Source organism: Pempheris klunzingeri, chromosome 1, assembly GCF_042242105.1.
Source record: "Pempheris klunzingeri isolate RE-2024b chromosome 1, fPemKlu1.hap1, whole genome shotgun sequence".
Lineage (NCBI taxonomy): Eukaryota > Metazoa > Chordata > Actinopteri > Acropomatiformes > Pempheridae > Pempheris > Pempheris klunzingeri.
In genome coordinates, this window is record NC_092012.1 from 17,883,347 (window position 1) to 17,908,821 (window position 25,475).

General features: G+C 40.2%; 1 protein-coding gene across 1 annotated transcript; it reads right to left on the reverse strand.

Moving 5' to 3' along the window:
- Window positions 1-1,401: 1,401 nt before the first annotated feature.
- On the reverse strand, window positions 1,402-24,387 carry syt9a (synaptotagmin IXa). Its single transcript, XM_070829795.1, has 7 exons — window positions 24,240-24,387; window positions 14,505-15,000; window positions 13,551-14,106; window positions 5,781-5,901; window positions 5,513-5,684; window positions 5,198-5,327; window positions 1,402-1,483 (listed from the first exon to the last, which is right to left on the reverse strand). Exons 1-7 carry the CDS (start codon window positions 24,385-24,387, stop codon window positions 1,415-1,417), a joined length of 1,692 nt encoding a protein of 563 aa, XP_070685896.1. The 3' UTR covers window positions 1,402-1,414.
- Window positions 24,388-25,475: the final 1,088 nt, after the last annotated feature.

The following is a 25,475-nucleotide window of genomic DNA, read 5'->3' on the forward strand; positions in this document are numbered from 1 at the left end:
TCTTGCCTGTTTCAGAAATCCAATTGGCTGCCTTTTTAGGGATTGTACTACACACTAATATTAACCCTTCGGAGTCTAGGACCGCCAAACGGCGTCAAAGTCACATGTCGAACGTTTGAAAACGTAAAGCTGTGACACAAGCACGCAGGTGCTCAATTCAAAGACTGTTGGAAAGCGGACACTTCAAACTTTTTACAAATGTTACAAATGTCGATCGGCCTATTAAGACTAAATTTATGAAGAGCCGAAGTCGCGCACTACAGCTCTTCTACGAGTTAGAAGATGCTGAATCTGGGGAAGAACGTTCTGATTCTGAGGAAGACTCCTTTCAGAGGATGAAGTGGATGCTGCGCGTGAAGACGAACGAGAGGTGTCCGCGCAGACCCCCGCTCCTCCACAGATCCAACAAGTTCCTACTCGGATTTTGTGTTTCTTTTGCACTTTTACATACAGTGTGTCCATATATTATGACAAAATAAATAAATACTTGTAGAATCACATAGGTGAGGTTGTACTGAAAAGAAAGACACAAAGAAAGGCAAGCTAAGCAGTTTTAATGGGAAACACAAAGGTAAAATGAAAAGTAGTAAAAAACGCCGTTTTACCCCAGACTCTGAAGGGTTAAACAGTAATGGAAATGACATGGTACAAAATGAATTACAACTTTCTCACGATATAATTGTTTTCAAACTCTTTTTAGATTTCTCTTTGAGAGATTGAGACCTGGCAGTGTTTTGTCTTACATTTCCTGAAACAATCAACACACAAACAAATATATTGTGATACGGACACAAAAAAAATACTAATAAAGATCAACAATGTTTTTTTTGTTTTTTTATGGAATAATATTTATTGATAACATTGAACATATTTTACTTACAGATATTTTGTCTAGAAATTAACCGTCACTGCACAACAACTGACAGAACAACACATTGTATTCCCAAAAATAGAAACAGAAATGAACAAACAAGGAGCAGATATCCCATCAAACCATGACCTCATGCACCAATTCACCACCAAATTAAAAAACAGTATGGCAGTTCAACTGGTTGTAAGTACATTGTGCAAATACAGACTCACCTCATTAAAACAAGTAACAAGACTATGTAAAAAACAGTAACTACTGTATAAACCCAGGAATAGCACAGACTTAAAATGTCTGCATATGCTTGTTGTTTTTCTATGGAACATTATAGAAAAGAAAACATCCATCTTGTGGTCATTCAACATGCAGCTGATCCTACTGAGCAGAGCTCAAGACAGTTTGTGTCTCTCTCTTCCATAGTCGCTTATCGACGTCTGCGTTCTTCTTTTAGGACCATACGTGTGCAGCACACTGCAGCACCACTGTCCGAAGGTACAGCCGAGGCTTCAGCTCCACTGGTGCTCTCACGTGAAGTGTTGCTCAAGGCTACGGAGAAGGAGGCGTCTTCAGAGAATTACAGGATCCTCCCTGGCTACTACCTGTCGTCCCTTGGTACTGCAAAGAGTCAAGCGTAAACAATGTTACAGCAACTTAGAGCTGTGCGATGCATGTGCAAGAAAATCTCTCACACAGTCATCTAAACAGATGTACACCATCATATCAAATAAAACAGCCATATTTTCAAAAATCGCAGCTTTTCATCTTGGAAGCTTGGAAACAAATGTACTAACCACCTACTGAGTTATGAATTGGCCAGGAAAACAAACAGTGGATATCTCCCATTTCATTTCTGATTATTGTGCAGTCCATTTATTTATGAATTCACTCAAATTCATTGGAATAGATTGCACCACTGTGACTGTTGTATTGGCCAACTGCAAGCAAAAAGATAAAAGCTTTCCCAGACAAAGAGGCTCACTTGGCAAGCATGTCAAAAGACATGTATTTGAAACTTAAGCATGCTAGGACTACAGTAGTACAGTTGTGGGAGAAGTACGAGGATAAAGGGCTTGTGAAGACAGAACAACTCTGAAAGGACTACATACTCTTAAAAGCCCAGGAAGAAACATAACAAGCTCAATTTCTCTGTCTCTCACGGTCTCTTTGTATTTCGCAGGCACAGACCTTGATGTGCGCACAAAAACACACAATAAAGCCATTTTTCCAGCCAGAGTGCAGAGGTCAGAGATACCAACCTTCAACTTCTCAGCATGATTTCCTTCTTTCTTCTGTCAGAATATAAGCTCTATATCCTCTCTCAGCTCCCTGCCTCATCCACTCTTCTGCAATTCCCAGTAGATCTTAAGCTTTCCAAGGGTAGATATTTGGGTAATTGTATTTGTTTTATTTACCGCATGCTGAAGTGCCCAAAGAGAGCTGAGTGGGTTTTGCCTGGAACCACACATACCAAGATAACTGTAGGATTAAAACCAACCAATTAATTTTTCTGAAAAACGGACAATTTATATTAGCTCCTGTGCATCGCCATGGTAACTTTGGCAGAGGATGTGATCTGCTCGAGAGCAGCATATGTTTCCAATTTCTGATATGTGGACTTTTTGGAGGGAACCACTTTCTTTTCACTGAAGATTATCTACCAAAAATCTTCTCACAGGCTCATTGTGACAACACACTGCTGTATCGGTGAATACTAATTAACCCACTGTTCTTTACCGACTGGGTAGTGATAAGCTTAATCACATATTCATTTACACTTTTTTTTTTCATCCAGCACTCCTATCCAGCCTTGGCAAAACAGTTGTTTTTTTCGCTAAAAAATCTTTTGTATATTGCTCACTGTTTTTTTTTTTAATGTAACAGTTTGTTTTCCATAAATGTCAGCAATCAGTTTATTTGCATTTACTAATCTATATTTTCATTTGCTGTCAACTTTTTACCATTCAATGTGATAAAATTGTTGGGAGAATATTATTATATATTGTATATATTCTGTTTCGTTTCTTTACTATTACTGCTGCACTTAGCCAATTTCACCACAGAGCTACATAGGCATCATTTTATCAAATATTATATCCTGAAAATGTACATTTTGCACTTGTTTTTCTAACAAACTCTGTCTTCAAAAAATAAGAAATGATAGTAACGCTGTATGTTACGGTATAATCTGTTGCACTGACGGTGTACCACAGTACAGTATAACTACCAATACATATATGTAGGTACTAAACAAGTTTTGAAGTTATGGGATAAGGGGGTCACAAATGAAAGAATCTATACTGTAGTTAATTTTTAATTTATGGGGATTATTACAGGGTATATACAACCTACTGAGCAGTAATCTGGACCTTTGGGTGGACCTTTTCTTGATATTATTAAACTACTTGGCATCCATTCTATTAATATTACAGGGTACAGTATGGCCATAAAACTGATCAAAAATCTAGATGTTTTAGGGAAGATGTGGTGATGACTTCTGCATCACTTAAGGAAATGATAATAAATTATATTTGACCCCCAGACGGCTTAGAAACAACATCAAAATTGATTTTTTTCCCCAATAATTCAAGAGATTTGTGTTGTGTTCAGTCTATTTGTGTACTCTATTTATTATAGCTTGTGGCATGGTCCAGTGGTCAGTTGCCTCTCAATCTGGGAAACAGGGTCCAGTTCCCATTAGGAGCCAATTTCTCCCAAAGGGGATGACTAACAGTGGTTTAAATTACAGCCCACATACCCTGTAGCAACTAAATGTAACATGTGGCAGCTAGCAGTGCTTTAGATTACACCTTGTAAATAAAATGTAACAAGTGTATAACTACCTCATATATCTAACTTACTCTATAACTACAGAGAACAATATGAGAGCAGTCTATTTCAATTTCACTTGCCTAAAAGCAAACTCAGATCAAACTACTGTAAATTAACTACACAGTTTGCTGTCAGTCAAGTATATTAATCACATACATGAAGTGTATGCATTGCGATTCATATCGTGTGTTTTATCTCGCTATAATTGTATTCATTTCCTGGGATGATTGAGATGAAAAGAGGCCATGAATGGGAAGAGGTGAGCTTCAGACAAGGAGGTTGATATCAATTCCATTTCCGTGTGCCCAATACTGCACGTAGTGTTTATGTACATTGTTAGTAATGCTGTGTCGCTTTTTGACCCCCCCCCCTCAAATCTGCAAAATTTTTTAAGATGACCTGAACCCACACTACCCCTGAGACCTGTGGGTTGTGGGTTGACCCACACATCAGTAGAGTCAAGATAATGACAATTATGTTGTCTTATGACTTGTGGATACATACATCCCTATTCAATGCTATTCAGAGCACCAAAACATCATGTTGCTTTACAGTGCTTTTACCACCAATGTAATTGTATAGCAGGAGACAGTAGGGAGGAGCAGATACAGCATGTGTAGACATGAGGAGGGGAATACAGAATGCAATTTCAACCACCCCATTTAAAAGATAAATAAAAATATATTTGCTGTTAATATCAGAATTGTAATAAAGGTGAATGGTTGAATAGATAAATAACTATAACAATTTTCATTGAATATTATTTCCCTATGTCTGGCATGTCTTCAAAAGAGAGGAGAGAGGAGACAGAATGCGGTGGAGAGGAGAGCAGTGCAGAGCAGTGGAGAGGAGTCAGCATGAGAGCAACAGAGCAGAGAGTGGTAGGAGAACATGCTTTTTGAAGCTGAATAAGCACCATCGTCAAGTCTGTCAATAATAAAATCAAGGGGAAATAATCAGTAGACAAGTAGATCTCTACAATCTCTGGCTTTAGTAAGAGATGTCTTTCTGTACTTGTCATGGTAATGAGCAAAATCATTAGAGAAAGAAACAGTCAAGCACTCAGCTCTCGATTTCAACAGAGAATATCCTACATTATTATGCATGCAATGCATGAAATACACTTCACTTTCATTTATTTTGGTCTGTATATCTGTATATGTGTAACATCTTTAGTGATTTTCTTAATTTTCAGGGAAGTACTCTGCCCCAAGACACATTTAACTGAATTGGATACATGTCTGAGGGTCTGTTAATAGCAGATCATAACCATCTACAAAATTTAATTCATTCTGAGTTTAAATTTGCTCTAATATTTGGTTGGTAATAGCATATTCCTGCCTGAGGACCAAAACCTGCATGTGTTAGAGCTACATAACAGTTTTGACAAGGTTAGTACCAAGTTAAGTTTAGCAAGGACAGTAATGCCTTCATATTCTGGTCAGTCCTCATGCATGCATGGAAACACATGTCACACCCATCACAGTAAAGTCACCTCACCTCAACGAGAGGATGCCAGTGGGCGACAGGTTTTCGAGGATATGTGAGCATTTCACTCCAGTGGTCACGACCGAGGTTGTCTGCATCGTTGCCAACTCGACACACACCAATGACCTCATTATGGCCTACACTGTAGGTGCAGGGGGGAGAGAGAGAAAAAAATATTTACTCAACAGAAATGTATTTAAATCAGTTTACAAAATCATTACAATGTCCTTTGAAAATATTGCATGCAAACATGGATTAAAAATGAGTGATATACAAGAGGTGCAAAATATTGTAAGACTAATGGAAAGCTTTGTCAGGGCTCCTAACCGGTCATAGTCCATCACTGCAATCAAAAGGCTGATCTGCTCTATATTTTCTGGGGGGACATCAAAGACAATGGCCTCATTATAGACTGGATTCAAAGTGTTTCTCTTCGTCGATGTCTTCCTCTTCTTCAGTCTTCGACCTTCACACATCAGTGAGACCTTCACATATGGATCTATGGGGGTGAGAGAAACAGAGTGGGAAGACATTCATTTTCATTCAGAACGCCTGTGAAACTCTGTAGTTCCAGACAGTATCAGTTTTTAATTACCAGATGCACCAGTGATATCCATGGCCTTGAGATTTCGAGCCTTTATCATGGTAATGGTCAATCTGCCCGCAGTAGGCAAGTAACAGAGCGAAAACATCAAATCCCCGAGGTCCACGTTATCCTGAAAGACGAACAGAGCACATTTAGTCTCCCATGAGCTGTACATATATACCATATTATTCATTTTTGTTGTGCAATTATCTATTGCTTTTATATTGATAAAATAGCTTGACTCAAGCTAATAATAATGACATTATTTCTAATACTTTTCATTTCTGTACACCACCCAAAGGTGAAGAATAATGGCATGGCCATCTTACATTTGTTTCTGTTAAGGCACACTGTCTTCAGGCACATTGCTCAAATAAAACCCTTCCCCATTTTACCCAACACAGAGACTTCTGTTCAGCTACTGAAAGACAGAGGCTCATTTATCACTTGCTCTTAAAATAACTCCACTAAAGAAGTGAGAACCAGGAAAGCACACAAACGTGTCTGGAGGAGACAGCAACTCCTACAGTAAAATCTCCTGCTGATCGACTGGTATGAGGGTATGTCAGGGTCGGTGTTTTGTCATCTGCTATTAACTTTCAGTGTGAACCATTTGGAAAGGGAAGCTCGGTAAGTTTAATCAGTTTGTGAACATAAAACCTAAGAACTTAAAATATATCGTATCATGTTGATTTCGTAGAGCTGCTCCAGTAACTGTAGTTAAGACACTGAGATAATGACATCCAATTTCTTAGAGTAGACAGAAATGATCCTCATACAATTATGTGGCTAATTTCAAACAAATTTTTACCTTTGCAAAAGAGACCCTGGTGTAACACACAGTGCAAAGGTGTAGGTCTGCATATTTACAGTAGGGACACGTCCTTACCAATATTTGCCTACCATCATTTGAACAAATGTATATTTGATCATTCCAGTGTGGATCTAACCTAACTGCTGTGTTTCCCCAGCAGTTAGATTACTAACTGCTGGGGAAATGAGGGGGTTAGCCCCCCAAGTAGGAATCAATTTTGGCCCTGGAGGAAAACAAAATCTCCCCTGTGATCCCAACTATGGTCTCAAGATGGACAGGAAGGCTTAAGAGGAAGGTTTTTGTTTTCCAGAATTATTTAGGGACTTTAACAGGAACTCATTCTCTTATAGGTTTGATCCATGCTTTAATCAGTCATGGCCAAACTGAGTTGTTTTCTTGTTTTCAGTCAGTGTCAGTAACAGTGTTTTAAATGTGCATAAAGTTTTGAACATGAGCAGAAATCCTGTTGAAACACATAACAGCTATTAAAGTGTAGAGGTTTATAAATTAATTCAAATGAATGAATTTATGATTGATTGATGTGAATAGATACTGCATGCATGTTTAGTAAGGATACCTCCCCAAACAAAAGGCACATAAGAGGACTCAGAGGGGATAACATTGAATGAGAAAAGTTGATCTGCAAATATTTGAAAGCAATACAGAATTTGCTGCCTTGTATTCCATCAGATTTTGAATCGTCATCTGAAAACTAATCTGATTTTTTCTTCCTTTCTTTAGACAAAATCCATTATTTCTAACATTTATCAGAGTTGCTACGCATGCATGCCTCCTCTGTGATATGGCACTTGTTTTTTATCTGTAATCTGTGAGTGTGTGTGTGTGTTGACATTCGTCTTTTATTACAATCAGGATTAAGTATTCAACAAGACTATCGTATAAGACATTTTAATTTGCATGATGGATTAACTGACAACCCCTTCAGAAAATGCATTCCACATCCGAGAGGATATATGCTTCATGGTCCATGGTCTTTGTGAGATACAGGTGGGAAGAGAGAGATTAGTTCAGTGTTTCATGTGCTGCAGAATCCCTCCCAGGCAACAAATAGCATTTAATGCCTGCAGGTCGAATGTCACTGCAAATTTCTGATAAGCGTTGTCAGAACACACCGTATTTACTTGTGTCATACTGTACTTGTTTATGTTGTAGCACATTTAAAGACAAATAACATCAATCAAGCCACACCATAGCCATATTTAATGGTAATACATTAAATAGCTGTTGTACCGACACTGGCTTTTTCAAAATGATAAAACAACACACGTTCTTCCATCAATCTCTTTCTTTTGCTTCGCTAAATAAGCCAAAGCTGGCAATGAAACAACCATATGGTCAGTCCCACTGGCAATCATGACTGAATGATAATCCCATCATTCCTATCAAGTAAGTCAATGAATCTGCACAGTGATTACGAGAAATGGGCTTTTCAGCATTGCATTCAAAATGTCCTACCTCTGCACTGTTGTCCAAAGATGACTATTTATTATCTTGTTCATGAGGGTATATGTGTGGAGCATGTGTGCAAATCTATGAGAACAAGCATTTGTACAAGTGTAAGAGTCTGTGTGTACTGTGTGTATACTGTGTGTGTGTGTGTGTGTGTGTGTGTGTGCATGCGCATGAGCAGTGTGGTGTGAAACTGAAAAAAACTGAACAGTGTGAGAATGGAGCACACCAGATACTGTGAATCTCTGGTCCCCATCACCACCTGTCACATACCATTCTATTCTGATTGGCAACATTAATTAACAATCAATAATGAAGGGCAGAAGTGTCAGCACTGCCCCACAAAACAACCAGAAGTTGAGAGATTACACAAAATATCAATAATTTTGTCAATATCAATATTCCCCTCAAGTCTTTATCCGACACACTGACAGAAGAAGTATCTTCATCTCCTCCTCACTCACCGTCTGTGTCTTGTTGTGGGTCCCAAATCAGCTGTCTTATGGTAAACAAAAGAACACCCATTAAGAACTGATGTCTAGACACTGCCTTTATGCTCATGGCACAGCTCTAAATTGTTTTCTCCTTTGGATAAATTCTTCACCATTGTCGACATTGTTTTATATATTTTTTTGCAGAAATGTAACATGAGCTTTCAAGATAAGGACAAATGTAAGTGCACATCGCTGTGATCTGACACAGGCCTCTAACAAACTGGCCACTGTAACAGCAGAGAAGCACACTGAAATATGCATGTACTTGCTCAGCCAATCTGTGCAAGTCCATCCATTCCCCATGACGCTGAATACACACAGTGCAGAATCATGACCTACTGGCAATCAGACATGACCATAAAAGAGCGTGGGCATCACCCTACTTATGGGTTGTTGCTTGATTTTGCTTTATGAGAGGTCAAATAGATTGCATTGGAGCAAGGCTCTGTACTTTCCAAACTTTAGATGCTGCACTGACCAAGTTGTTGGTGCCCCTATCACAAACTACATCGTAACAACAGACCAGCACTATACAGTAGAATAGTTCACTGTTTTGCACTTAGTTTACAAGAGAATAGTGTTTTATCCATTTGCATTTTTTATATTTTACTTGTACTGTTTAGAGACCCATATAAATGAGCTAAGCTGAGCTAAGTTCACTTGAGTTGAGGAGATGATACCCAATGAGTGTCAATAAACCGCAAAGCTGCACCTAAACTAAATATTTAACTTTCTGTTTTTTCAGGATCTTCATGCAGCTCTCTCTAAGCCCCTCGTTTTTTTATGGCTCTGAGTGACTCTTCCATTTCCTATGTTCACTGTACTGTGAAGCCATCGTGTCCATCAATATCATACACAGAAGTGAATGCACCTCCTGTATTGACATCTACTATTTATATGCTACTTATTTTTGTCACTTTTACATACTCAAAACCCAGTTAGAATTTGTACATGTCAGGAAAGTGGGACACAGCTGCTGACTTTGTGAATGCCAAGTAGGGCTATGATAGCTATGTATATGGCTATGCGCTTCGTGCATGGCCAAGCAGGGCATGTAGATTTCAGTGCAGTAACCGTGGTCAAGCAATGACTGCTGGAGGGATCCATGCAACCCTTCTTTGCTTTCAGCATGTACAGGCTGCACAAATATAGCAGCTGGGTGAAGCAGGAGGATACAGTGTGTATGTGTATGCTTGACTGTGTGCAGAGAGAGATTGAGACAGACAGAGAGCGAGAGAGAGAGAGAGAGGCAGAAAGATTCTGGCCACCAGTATTTTTAGAGGCCATGAGTAGGAAGCTGTTTTCGGCGCACTGTGTGTGAGACTTTGTGTATTAAACTATTAACTGGCAAGCTGATATTTGCTGAAATCAGAAGCCTACATAATAGACAGGTACGCCGAATGCTACAATTTTGAGCTCAACACTGAAGTCTCAAACATTCAAAAAAAAATATGGACAAATTTCCAGATTTAAAAATAAAAAACCAGATTACTCTTCATTCACCGTGGGCTGTAGATAGTACGGACAAATCAAGAAAAAAAGAAAAGAAAAATACAACTGCTTGTCAGCCTTACAGTCCCCTCACTACCCACCACAATTTTAACAAAAGAATTAGATGATCGTGAACATCATTAATGTAATTCAATTTTCAAAATTCATAATCTTTAAATGTATTATCTTCAAAAACAAAATTGCATTCACTGACATCCAGCGGGCTGTCATTGCTAATATCTTTCCGGGAAGCAGCTCCAAGGTTAAACTAATTCTACTTGGCTTCCTGGTCCTTCATAATTAGCTGCCTGACACGTGCTCCTATATTGCTTTGCCTCTTGTCACACATCTGCCATTATCTGTGTTTGCATTACAGCTGCCTACTTTTGCTTAGCTTCCTCTCATATTATTTTTTTCTAGGTCTATCCCTTACAACTGGGCAGAGACACCTCAGCTCTGACCTCACCATTATTACAATGTAAAGTTTATCATAATACTTCCTTGAGTGATTTAAAATTAGCCAGTACCGTCTTTTATATTATTGGCATAATGGCCAAATGTAACGTGTGTAGTCAAGTATAACTCTATGTGTTTGTCCACCATACCATAGGAAAAATGTAATACATTTCATCAGTAAGGAAAAGGACTGTCAGCTAGCTCGCCATTTAATCTGTGACCTGTGCAGTGCGGTTTACACATAACTTGCTGTTGGCTCTTTGCAGAAAAAAGTGTGCCAGTGAACTGCAGCCTTGCAAGAGACGGCAACCTGACAGAAATAAATAAGGGGACAAAATTCCCTTGGGCTAGTTATTTCAATGACCTTCAGATTTTCAAATGCTGTATTTGATTTCAGATCGTTCCACGGTTTGATAGAGGGGATCCAGTTTTACTGCACGGAGCAGTGATTTTGAAACCGTATAACCCAAACTCTAGTTTCAAACTGCACACATTACACATTACATTAAAATGTGAAGAAAATAATTCAAAATGTCTTGTAGTGCTCAACCCCACAGATAAGCCCTGTACAAAAATAGTCAGTTTTCAGTAGGATGTGGACATGACTGATCATCAGGTTCACATTCTGTTTGAGTCTGATGTTTTATAATATATAACTCTGTGTCATAATCTGCTCTTTTTAGGAATATTTTTCCGTGTGTCATTCATTTTATTTTGTATATACATGTGGGAAGAATGTGCTCAGATAGTCAATTCTAGACGATTATATGGCTGTTAAACAAATTCACCACTATCAAAACATGTTCAACAGATGCCTTTCAGATGTATTTCTGCTCTTGAAAAGCAAGACTACCATCTGGCTGCTATAATAGGATTCATTCACAGAAATGATACACAGTGGAGCAGTCGTTCTGAATGAAAGCATGAATGATTATCAAAATTAATATGAAAATTAAGCGATGCGGCTTTCTCTTCTCTGTCTCAAAACAGACAGAAAAACATGTCAACAGGTTTTAAGCTTTTCGCAGGTTTCTTTTCTCAGCTGAATTACATACATCACGTCACTACAGTGGCTATATTTAGCCTGGATTGGCAGGTGGATCAGTAAGACGCACAAATTCAGGATACTAATAAGCTTTCTAAACGGGAAATAACTGCAGTGCAGACCAGTCATTTGCATATGCAGGAAGGAAGGGAGCTGCAGGTGACCAACGTGGACACCAGCGGAGATAGAGGATGCTTTGCTTGTTAGATAAATAAAAGACAGACACAAGCCGCTGCTCAGTCATATGGTTGCATTCTGCTTTATATATGGTAAAACTGATTAGCTAAATTGTACCAGGTAGTTGCTATTACAGTTAAGCAATTATCAAGGTGTTGTCTTAAAGAAAAAACTACAGTAAATTGCAACTTGGGTTTTTATTTCCCCGAGATCAGGACGTTGTTTTTTTTGGTTATGATAACATTGCACTCACAAGAGATGTTGCTGATATTTCTGAATGCTTTGACATTTCTAAAAATAGCTCTCCCAAGGCAACAAACCTGAGCTGTCAGACAGGGTGTAAACAAATCCCACATGTCCGTCAAACTTATTTGAAAGAGAAACAAAAGGTCATTTATGATCCAAACTGTCCATGGTACACATTCACCATAGTTCACAGACTTACTGACTGTGATCATTGCCCCGCTGGACCTATATTTAGCAGTGTTGCCATGTTTCAGCCAAGATATCAGCAGTTGCTCTGAGAAGTAAAATGTTATCATATCAAGTAGAATCACAGACTAAAAGCTATAAAAATGTAACCCATGTTGTGAAAAAAAAATGTTCCTTTAAATAGCTGTGCCTCATTGATCTTGTTTCACTGACCTCCTCGGGATGAAATGAGATGTCAGCAACAATCAATGGGAGGGAGTCTTATTAATGCTAGTTTAGCAAACAGGATCAATTCCACATTACAGCTCTCACACTGAGATGGCTGTCAATGAAGCGATCACTGAAGGTATATACCCGTAAATATCTATGCATATATTGTCTTTTTACACAATAGACTCAGATATTAGCTGTACAAAGCGTCACTAACAGGAAAAAATATTGAGACCCTCATTACGTAGCCCTAAAATGTTCCCACTCCCTGTGCCTAAAGCTGTAATTGGTCCTCAAAAAGACAGACGTACCAGATCACACACACACACACACATTTAATAAGGTAAGATGGCAGGAGGCTTTAAATCCTGTTGACCTTAGGGAGTTTCAACCTGGATTTAATTTACATATGTTTAAAAAAAGGGTGGTCCCAGCAGAGAGCACTGAATTTGAAAGTAGTGAGCCATGCAGTAAATGTGTTTTCCTAACAAAATTGTTTCAATGTCCTTCGTCTGTATCAAATGACTGTAATATGTACAGATATTATAGCTGTGACAAAACAAATTTTGTTAAACAGTTATCTAAATGAATGCATCTGCAGGGTTTTTTCCATTTGTGGAACCACAGAGGAGTCTCTTGGGTTTAGTCTGGCTGAGCTGGTTTTTGGTCCCTGCAACTGCTGCAGGAGAGGTGGCTTGGACAGGCCCAGTCCCCAGCACAGCATTTTATACTGTGTGAGTTATGTCAGGTTGCACACTGTTCAATTTAATTCAATTCAATTCAAAATGTTACAAATGTTATAAATAATGACAAGGAATAAATGCACTGTATAAAAGTTATGTATCAGTACTGAAATGTATTGTTAGTAGAGACAGAAAAATCCTTTTTATTCTCAAAGAGTGACCTATTCACTTTACCTACCAACTAATTCTTCTCTTGATTGTTCTGAGCTGACAGCTCAGTGTATTTTGCAGCCAGCTTTATTTCACGCTTTATACTGTCAGTAAGAGACAAATTTTGCTGAAATGAAGGTCTCAAATGTGGATCAAATACGTAGCTCTCAATAAATGCAGCAAATCTGTGAGGCTTAATATAACACAGTTTTCCTTTGGTGCTAATAATTCAAAGTTAAAGACAACAAAGCTTATCGAAAAGAACATGGTATCATTTTGACTTTAGTGCTGACTCACCGAGGAGACGTACTGGATGTCCCGGCACACCTTCGTCTCTCTAGGGAAATCTGCCAGATCCAGGAAGTTGTCCACAACCACTTGGCCAATAATATCATGGCGTGAAAATCGGTCGAAGTCATAGACACTGAAGTGAAGTTTACGTGTGGGAAGCTCAGAGTACGCCACAGGAAACAGAAAGACCTCATCAAACACAGGGTTCAGCGTCTTGCGGTGTACCTTGGTCTGGTGCTTGGTCATACGATCAGGAAGCAGGTAGATCTTAACATAAGGGTCAGAGGTACCGGAGAAATCCTTGGCTGGGAGGTCCTCTGCCTTGTGGATCTTAACTATCAACTGTTCCAGGTCACAGTCAAATCTGAGGATAAAGTGGAGACGCCCACAGCCGCTGCCTCTGCGACTGCCTTCATCTCCCTCGAGGGAGCGCTGTTTGTACAGCTCAGGTTTGAGGCGGCCGAGGCCCAGGCCCATTCCAGTGAGAGAGTCCTGCCTTTGGAATTGGGCCACATTGAAGTCTGGGTTGGAGAGGTTCATATGTCTGCGAATGGACCCTTGTCTGTGGGCACAGGAAATCAGCAACAACAATCATTAAACCACATCAACAGTTTGAATCATGAAAAGTGCCCTGTATTTAGCCAGGCCGAAAATAAGGGTGTGAAGGTTAGATGGTGACATGGTGTGTTAGTGTGACCAGCTTTCAGGCCGGAGATCAGAATCCACATCCTGTCACAGACCTGCAACTGATGTTTGTTTTTTCATCTCAAGCATTTTTTAGTTGCCTAACCCTAACCATACCTTAACCATAATTTTATTGCAATAACCACAATCTTTCCTTTAACCTCGAACATAATGTACTTTGAAGCCAGGTTTTTAAGTCGGCTGTGGAAGCAGAAGTTTTTCTCAATGGAAAATCTAGAAGTCCTGACTAAGGAAAGTAAAAAATCTTATACTGACCCAATTTCAGACATCGAGTGACCCGAGGGTGGGGGCTCGGTGGTCTGCCTCTGCATACGGGGATTAGTGTGAACCCCATTTTCCCGGCTTTTACTTTGGGCGTCCAGTGGGATATCTGGGGATGTGTGACTGATCTTCATAGCTGCCTCTGGTGTGGCCATGACCACAGGTGGTGGTGATACAGGAGTCACCGGAGCCTCCACTGATACCACAGACGCCACAGGAGTGGGCTCTCTGGCGATAGAGCAGTGTGATGACTCACGGCGGTTGTGCGTCGGGGGGTCCACGGCTGTGTAAACTGGCTGCCTGGGTGCAGGCTGTGAGGGCAGAGGGCTCATGCTGGGGTTGAGGTGCCCGTGGGCCTCTTTGGTGGTGGGGGACAGCCCACGCTCCCTCCATGGTATCCAGCAGAGCTTCCAGGAGACAAATAGGGAGACCCCAAACAGGGCCAAGCCGCAGGCAGTCACTACCAGTGACAACAGACTCACCGATATATCTGAGAAGGGAACAAGAGAAACAGAAAAAAAAGGATCTGACAATGAATTGAACAAATTTGCCCTCTGCTTTGTTACAAAGCTATACTTTTACAGCGTTACCATTGGCATCAGTAGCAATATTTATTTATTAAGTAATATGAAAACCCTTTTTAAAAAATCATAGTGTTATTAGAATAACACTCATGGGTATGTGATATGTCAGGCTGGCATTTCATACATTAAAGAAGACAAATCAAGCTTCTTCGCACCACCTAACAAAAAGCATGATTTATTATAATAGTCGAGTAAGCTTTTTGTGGGATTTTCTCCTCTTCTTTTCTTAACTGTTACAAAGAATCCTCGACAATATTAATTAGGATTAACTACATTTATTTAATTGTCCTCCTGAGCCTTATAGCTGTTCCCCAAGTGGAGTGTGTGCCGTGCTTTTAATTTCCAGTCGTTTGTTGATAAGAGGAGGAACTGTGTGTTAAAACAAAAGCAGCCTAAAAAGCAGCGTAAATGCCTGTTCATACTGGAATACTGTCAAGAGGGCGAGCTGCTTTATCGACATCAATTTAAAATATAAAAACAGTTTTGGAAAGTAAAACTGAGGTTTGAAGCTCTTTATATTGAGCCTGTGGTTACAATTGTATAAAAAAAAATTAACACTGACAAAGAAAAATGGCCAGCTTGTCAACATTAACACTGAGAGGTAGAAACCAACTTATTTTGTTTGTCAAGTGGAAAAGAAAGGCTAGATAGCCATTAACACACAATAAACACAAAGCAACCAAATTTGTGTTAAAGTAAGCATTAAAATGGGCAGATTTAGAGGAGAATTTGATACTGTGTCAGACACAAACATTCGCAAGAAATCTCTTCAGCTAGTCATACAAAGCACATACCAGCAACATGTAGATAACAGTTTGATAAGCTACGAGTCATTTAGCCAGTTATAAAACCCAACCAGACAGACCAGTCTTCTGTAGTATTACTTAAACCATGCACTTCTCAGCAAAAAAGGTCAAGGCAACTATCATGCATACCATATATGAATGTTAATGTACTTGTGGGCAGGAGCAGCAGCAGTGGCTGTGGGAGTATAAACTATTTACAGGAGTATCGCACCAGGCTTTGGTCTGTCAAGTAAGAGTTTATGGTTTCAAAGCATGACACTGAATATTCCTGCAGTGCATTTGTTTACACCAGCACAGGGTGCGCAAGTCCCCATGGAAAGGTTGGTGAAGTGTGAACCAACAGAGTCATCAAGGGCTTTCTGAATCATCTCTATCCTCAAGAAGTGGGTGACTTTTCCCAAAAGAATTCTTTTTTGAAAGATATATCATAGGAACTGCTGCAACACAACAGAGAGAAAGGTTCTAATCTATGCCTCTGTACAATAATGATATGCATTTTGTTAACTTTCTTATCAGTCGAAGGAATTTATATCATCATGGCAAATAGAAGGAGTACCTAAGTATTAAGATTTAACCCTTGTGTTTTGTTGAAATTTGCTTTACTTCTTCATTCTTTTAGGTTCCCACAGCCCTCAATGCTTTATTACAAAATATTTTTTCACTTTAAACACATTATTTCTGATTCTGAACAACATAAGTAATAATATATACTAAAACATACTAATTATTCATTTAAAAGATCTCTGTGTCAGTGTTAGGTCATAAACTAACTGTATCTTTAAAGCCACAGGCCATGTTAATGCGCACTGATGTGATATCAGTGGTGCGCTGCTAAAAAGAAACCTGAACATGATTTATGATGTGAAATAAAAAGAAATTGGTTTCTGAGTAGTACCACAAAATACTGCCACATCATATGTGAGTTTGCAGTGAGGATAAAAATATTTCTTCGATAATGTTTAATGTCTCTTGCAGTGAATTTTATGTTTGTTATCATCTGGTTTCATTTGAAAGTTAAAGATTCAGAAGCAGTCCAGAACGGTCTTTTGATGAACTACTCATATCAGCAAATGGACTTAATCAGTGAGCATGTAGGCCATGGTATAACAAGGACTGAGAACATTTCTGTGATTCGCTTTTTTGAGCTTATCTCAGTGAGTATTTATCAAAAACATACGCGTTCTTCTGTATATGCTGTGGCCCCTCCATCTGTGTGTTTATGCTTGAGTTTTTATGAGGCAGAAAGATTGATTGATTACTGAAATTTCACAGGTCACAACATAGCACATCTATAGCACAGTCTGCACGTGAGCGATATGGTGTCCACTGCATCTTAATCAAATCTAATCTTAAGCAGTAACCTTTCACAAACATCCACTGGAGGGTGGCCGCTGCCTTGCAATCACCAGATAATGATGAGTGTGGTAAAATAGTAATAAGTAGCATTGCTAATATTGTTCTGACCTCTAAAGGCCTTCAAGTCCAGATCATTTGGCCATCAAGAAAAAGGCTACATTTATTGTCATACCAATGTATGTACATGACAGGACAGCACATGTGTGACCATTTTCGCCACGTTTTGCCCACTACTTCTCTAAATGAATGGGATAGGGCCAGACAACATAATACTCATACATACAGTTGCAGGTGGTTACAGGTGTATTGGAAAAATTTACAAACTTTCAACTGTGTTCAATGAACAACTTAAACAAGAACAATTAAAATAGCTCAACACAACTAATATTACAGGTGGTGTCTCCAAACAGAATATGCCACTTTTAATAACTACTGCAGTCTCAAAATTATTAAATCCCTTCTTGATTAGCACCTTTAGTACTTTGTAGTGGATCCTTATGCTCTTCTGACCTGCTGCAAATGTGATGCATAGCCAGACACCAGGTTCTGACAGCGTTCCTGAGGAATCTCTGCCCATTCCTCATGGGCAATAGCCTCCATCCATCCATTCATCCATCCATCGTCTATACCGCTTATCCTTAAGGGTCGCAGAGGAGCTGGAGCCAATCCCAGCAGACTTTGGGCGAGAGGTTGGGAATACCCTGGGCTGGTTGCCAGCCAATCACAGGGCTGACATACAGAGACAGACAACCACTCACACTCACACCTATGGGCAATTTAGAGTCACCAATTAACCTAACCTGCATGTCTTTGGACTGTGGGAGGACGCCGGAGTACCTGGAGAAAACCCACACAAGCACAGGAAGAACATGCAAACTCCACACAGAAAGGTTCAAGGTTCAAACCACAAATCACAATAGCCACCAGCTCTCAAATATTCATGGGTTTGTGGGATTCAATTCAGTCACTCTCGTATCTTCCAGGACTTTTTCTTAAGCCTTGGTGGACCCTGAGGTATGCTTGGGATCATTGTCCAGTTGGAAGGTCCAATGATGCCCAAGCTTCAGCTTCCTCATAGACGACATGAAGTTTCCTCGTAGGATTTCCTGATACTTGATTGAATCCATCTTGCCCTCAAAACGTGCCAGAAGATGCAAAGCAGCCCCAGAGCATCACTGAGCCATCGCCATGCTTCACTGTATGCAGGGTGTTCTTTTCAGCGTATGCCTCATTCTTCTTCCTCCAAACTGATCCATAGACCTGTAAAGTTCGTTGCCGTTGACAGCTTCCTCTTTCTGCCCCGTCCAGGTAGTGCAGCCAGTGCTCCTTTAGCTTGGAACTGGTGAACTATGTGTCCAGCAGTATCTCTAGGAACATTCAGTGCCTTTGCTATCTTTTTATATAATTTTCCTTGTTTGTGCAAGGCAGTGATCTCAACTCTTAACTTTGTGAACAATTTTCTTATCATATTAGACTTATATTTCTAACATGCAACCAAATGTCTCTGTGAACAAACCCCTAGCCAGTCTGAGTATTTGATGTGTTCTATCTCAAGCACACCTGATGCAACTAATGGCACCCTTGATTAATTGCGTCAGGAGACAGGAGACAACAGCTAAATTAGAGTGAGTGCTCTTATGAGGAATTCAGGGGGTAGAATAATTTTGAGGCTGCAGTAGTCATTAAAAGTGATATTTTGTGTTGAATTCAGTGAAACCACTTGCAATATTATTTGTGTTGAGCTATTTCAATAGTTCTTGTCTGAGTTGTTCTTTGAACTCAGCTGAAAGAACTTTGCCAATACACCTAATTTGCAATGGAAGTTGAATATTTTTGAGTGCAACTGTACGTCAATTGAAAGAGGACTGTAATCATTTCCCCTCTTGCCATCTTGCCATGTAGTGATCCTTCCTGCTTTACTACAGTGGGAAATGTGGGGAATCTACGGTCCACACTCCACAAGTTCAGCCAAAGCTAACATTAATCTGTGATGGACAAATTAAATGGGTATTTCAAAAGCAATGCTCCTTTGAGTACAAAATTCCCCCATGTCTCCCTTGAAATTGTTTCCCTGCTGAGCTGTAGTTGGGGGATACTGACACAAAGAGGGAATTTTGTTCTACAAAAACCTTGGACAGTTGCCATTTCATTTGGCTAACTCAGGCTGCTGAAGCACCACATCATATCATATTTATACGGAGGAGGACAGAGGAGTTGCAATCACATCACTACTAGTACGGACAGGAGGAATGATTACAGCGACCAATAACTTCTTCTTGTGTAAGGGTCTGTGAGTACTGCATTTAGCCAGGCTTGGACATTTCAAATCCTATCCTATCAATCCCCTCAAAGGTTTTAATGATTATTTATGATGCTGAACTAACAGACACATATCAGCTGCCTAGCAATCTCATAGTCTGCATCAGTGGAGCTTGTGGTAGATGCTCACATGTTCACTTGATAATATTACCGACATTAGGGGTCAGGGGGTCACTGCTGTCTCATTTTGAAGCAGTATTACATGTAATTATCAAATGTTCTGTGATCACATTATTGACTTTTAGTGAAAGTGCACTTACTTACACTTCTTACATATTGATTCTTTTCTATATTCTCGTATGATGCTAAATAATGCCAACAAATCAAAGGTAACAATTAGCCTATTCTTAGATAGTTGAACACTGTTTTACTATAATATTATTGTAAAATAATATTCATGTGCAAAGTGAACTGTTGCCCAGCAACAACTGTTGTGTGAGAAGATGGTCTGAAGCTGTGAGAACATTGTGAGGGTACAAACTATTCTTATTTTGTAATAAAAACCTGTCCAGTGATGGTAATGCATTGTTCATCTATTGAACCGTCTCTTGCAGAACATTTTGAGAAAATTCACACTACAAGTCTGTGCTTACAGTAACATTCTGTGTATAATGCTAATGAATTTCAATCCCTGCATGACTGCTGTAACGTTAATTTAATTTACTGCAGTGAATCTGTCTTTGAAAAGTTTAGGCTGCTTTTAAAATAGCCTTAGTCTGCTGTATCATCCTAACCATGTCTATTATTGGCTAAGGCTCATTCTCTGCCAGGGCAGTGATACAGACTTATTCCAAGTTTATATGCTGACTGTGCAACAGACTGTTGGTTGCCTACAGTAATAAAGCTAAGGGATTTTGTATTTGTCCATTTAAAGTCAATGTTGATGAAGATTTGAAAGGATTTTTTTTTTTAAAAAACCCAAATAACTCAAAAGAAAAGCAATTCGTATATAATCAGTGTAATGAGTAAAGTTATCCCATTTCACTAACGATTGCTTTTCCTGAGTAACAACCCTCACATTGTTTAGAACATTGTGCGACTTTATTAGCCAAAAACTCCAGGATTTCAAGGAAATGCATGCCAATAAAGATAATAATCATAATAAACATAATGAGCATCGTGTCAAGTAAGGCCGTTACGATTACCAGAATAGAGAATATGCATAGATGACTACAGTAGTGTCTTTTTTGTTACGAGCTGACAAGATCATCATGTGTCTTTTCAGTGACGAACTGACTTTATGAAGAGTTTAGTTAATTAAGTTAAACAACCTGTGGTTTGAAAAGATAGCACCAATACTTTATCTTTGGACTGTAATTAACACTGGCACAATCATACATATGTGTAAATTAATTTGTAACACAGCGATATGGTGCACGTCAGGAACACAAACAGCTTGTTAATCTCACTGTTTTGCAATAAAACCATGTACATGTGATTGTAACAGTCCAGCGTAACTTTAATCTAAAGCAAAACACACTATTCCCCTCCTGTGTCACAGTACACTGTAGTAATATGAAGATAATATTACCATTAAGTCTTGTGGAACTGTTGCTATGCCCTCAGTGAGGCCTGATGAATTTCAAGTAAACAATGTTCTACAATCATCACATTTCATCCTTTCATCCGTTTATTTTCAGGTTATTGCACTCTATAACATCAGACATTCCTGGATATCAAGATATGCCACTAGATTTTTAACTGAAATAGTTTGTTGTTTTAAATTATACAGCCCAGCATTTTGACATTTTTTGAAACATCCCATCTCCTCCCACTTACACAGCTGTATACAATTTCAGTGGTGTTTCTGAGCCTTTGATGATGTTTCATTTTATTGATATGACAGACAGGATTTCTCATCAAGAGAAAAAAAATGTTTTTAAAAGTAACTCAAATTACAGAACATCTTATGCAATCAGGAATCGTGCCTGGTGAGCTTTACAAGCTGTAAAACTTTGTTAGGTCATTAATGTGCTTATTAGTTAAAAGTAAATGAGACAATTTGTCAGACATGTAAAGACTGTTTGGTTTCAGTCACAACACATCTCAAAAGACTAAAATAATGAAATGCGTATTGCGTTTTTCATTACCCATCCTCCAAATCCAACAGCACTGCCTAAAACAGGACCAGCTCTATGTGCGTGGGCGCTGTCATAAGACCTCACACGGGAACTCAGACAAATTGTCCTTTCTGTGCTCTGAGATTCTGTGAACACCAGAATATGTGTGATTTGGGAGAATAATGTGGAGAAATTGAGGGACTTGCCATCTGAGGACACTGAGCCCACAGTTAGCTTGGCAGGCCGCCCAGGTGCTGCCTTTCAGAGAGGAATCTATAGACATCTGGAAGGATTCAGAGACTGCATCACAACAAAGACGGAGGACCAATTTTAGAGCACAGGATCTTCAAAGGTGCAATAGTGTAGGAGGCGAGCAAGTGCTGAAAAAGCAATATCTGGAGCTTCTACCTCATGAGATGCTGTTCTTTGCCTTAATCATACCTCTCTGTGAGGAAAGCTGAATTTATACAATAATTGAAAATTAATTTTCTCTTTGTAGCACAGGTAATATCAACACAGAGTACACAACATGGTGTACTGTTACACGTGAGTGGTTGTGATGGGCTGTCCTCTGGGCCCTGACTACAGCTGGTTTCTATCCTCACAGGATGTTACTGTAGTTGCATTGACCTGATGGTCTACGTCGAACTAATTAGATGACAATAATTAAAAGCAGCAGTGCTTTGAATCCGGCTGTGGGAACAAGTCAGTGTTGAGTTTTAGAGAAGTTCTTTTACATTTTGGGAAATATGCTTATTTACTTTCTTGCCTAGATCCTAGGACAAATGATAGATACCACCTTCACCTTAAATATTCATCTCCAGTCAGTGGCCGGTTAGCTTAGCTTAGCATAAAGACCACAAAAAGAAGGACACGGGGAGTCTGGATTACCCAAAGGTAATTCAATTAGCCTACTAGCACTTCTAAAGCCCATCGCTGAACATGTTGAATCTCATTTGTTAAAGTTGTGCTTTTATGAGGGTCGTGCCATAGCTAGCTAGCTATGTTTCCAGTCTTTGTGCTAAGCTAAGCTAACCGGCTGCTGGCTTTAGCTTCATATTTAATGGACCGTAGTGAGAGTGGTAATGATCCTCTCATCTAACTCCCAGTAAGAGGACTAATAAACATATTTCCAGAAATATCTAATTATTCCTTTAAAGGTTTTACAGTTTACATGAATGTTGATTTCCATACGAAGAAGGGAGGAATATAATATTCGTTCATCTTTACACAGTGTATTCCAATTACTTACTTGTTAATTTATCATTCTGATTATCTTTCTGTTATAGAACTAGGCGTTCTCATGAGATGGTCACAAACACATCGCCATTTTAAATAGCCTATAATAAGAAATATCAGTATGGCTTTCAACTATTGTGTTTGTGAAAACACATAAATGTTCATGGGCAGGACCCATGACAAGCACACTGAATCCAAACCTTGAACTGTGGATCAAAGGGTGTCGGACCTTTGATATTTTCGCCACCTTTTTCTACTTCCTTTGTCATTTTATTATGGGCGCTGCCACCATGCTGGGTGACACATGCCAGCTGGAACTGAAATTAAATCTTATAGGCAAGCCATCCTGATAGCTAACTCCACCACAGCACCTACTATTGCAATTCCACCTTTCAAACTGTCAGTGCAAGACATGACAAGATTGGCCTATATGATGAATGAGGGAGGAGGAGAGAGCTGGGAGACTGGGGGATGGAGGGGAAACAGGAGGGAAGGGTTGAAGGGAAAAGGCTGCAGAGGGGGACAGCAAGAGGTAAAGAGTGGGAATTCACAATCATGCAAACTAAAGGAAGTAATAATGACTTGAGTAGATAAATGGAGGACTGCAGTCGCTGTGCTGTTACTTTGCTTGTTCTCTCCCTTCTTCACACTCACTCACACACATGCTCGCAGGATGGTTAGCTTTAGGAGGTGGCAATGATGAAGCGTGACTCTCTGGTCACATTAATGCTTCACGCCCTCTTCTGCAACACTGATCTACCTAAAGTTCATTATATCAATCCATTAAATGTTGCACGGTGCCCATGGGCTTTAGGGGAGCAATCTGAGGTAAACTTCCAAAGAAGTGGGATGCAGAAAGTGTGTTACTGCCACCGGCGAGCTCAGGTACAAGAACAACTCATTCCAGGGAAGAGAACACTGCCTATAGCTGCATGCACTTTAATATGATGTGTCATTATGTGTGACTGCACGACATCACTGCCGGCATCTGTGCACAGCAAGTGTGTGTGCGTGGAGAATGAACTCGACTAATGCCACGAATTTTTGAATCTTGCAGAATGTGAACTCACGTGGATAAAAAGCATTTAAGATTTAAAAATGTTAGACCTCGAATTTCAGCAGAGGCTCTGTCCGCGCAAGTGCGTTTTGGCAGCAAGAGAAATTACATAATTAAACTAGATAATTAGTGTGAGGAAATTGGTGCAGATCGAATTCACGAACAAAAGGATGTCGGTGGTGAAAGCGCTCGAACCAGCAGCTCGGATCACCTATTTAGTTTTAGGGCGCATGACATTCAATGGAAGAAGTCACATGCGCCTTCACTTCAGTGCACCCGTTGAGTCGAGCGTGCAAATGATGCCTCACCTGAATCCGTGTAGCGTGGCCTGGCGAGGTCTCGGAAATAGTAGATAAAATCCAGGCAGTGTTCGTTGTTCACTTCCCCCTTCGAGCAAAGATCTGACAGGAGTTCAAGTGCCTTTTGACAAATCTCGTCATCTCTGTCTCCAGGCATTTCCCACCAGCATCCTCACAAATGGAGGGTCTCTTAGGCACCACCACCACCACCACTACTACTACCACACCACCACACCACACCACAGCGCCCGCGTGACAGTCACCTATTCCACGCCGCTCAGCACGGCTTCTGGAGTCAACCACGCGGCACGCCTACCCACGCGATGGAGTCGACGCAGAGGCTCTGCTTCAGAAAGAAGGCAGAAACACGGGTCCGAGTGGTCCGCGAAGCCAGCAGCCTTTCCCACATGTGGAGCTCGGCCAGCTTTTATGAAACACTCAGCCCCACGGTCCCCTCACACCGCTGCTCTGCTCGAAAGCCACCGGTTGAATCCACACATCGCCACTGCGGCGCCGTGCGCTGTCCAAGGTGCTGAGATGTGTATGTGTGTGTGTGTGTGTGTGTGCGCGCGCCTCAGAGCCGGACTCTCGCTACAGTGAATCTTTGCAGCTGGAGGTCTGTGGCCATCGAGTCCAACCCCCCCCCTTCCTCCTCCTCCTCCTCTTCCTCCTCCTCCTCCTCCTCCAAGCTTTCAAGCGATAACAGGCTCAGGAAAAGTTGAGCAGCATTTTACTCCATGTGGAGAGAGCTGCATGTGAGGGCAGGACTACCTGTAGCGGACGCCGATCACTTCACGACAAAGCTGGTGTGGTTTTACGTGCCTGCACGTGGCCAATCAGAGAATGGCATGATCTGGGGTTTTGCTTTTTTTTTTTTTTTTTTTTCGTTTTGTGAAATCAGTTCCTTTTTTTTGATGCAACAAGCGAGATATAACTACCTGCTGATGTAATGATGCACACGTAAGTTTAGACTAAATTAATTTAAAGGAGACGCACCAGTAAAACCAGTGCATCGCAGTGGAATCCTTGTCACCCCCCCCCCAGCTGAAAACAATGATCTTCACACTGAGCTCTTCGTGTTGTGGCCCCTTCCAAGACAGCCGCTGCTATGCATTCATCTGCAGTGACGTCCATGATTTGTCTTCCCATACACTGAACTAATTGGGAATTAGGAATGCCCGTGCAAGGGGCGAGAGAGGGGGAGCGTTTATTTATCTCCCTGTCTTTATTTTTTTATTGGTCCAA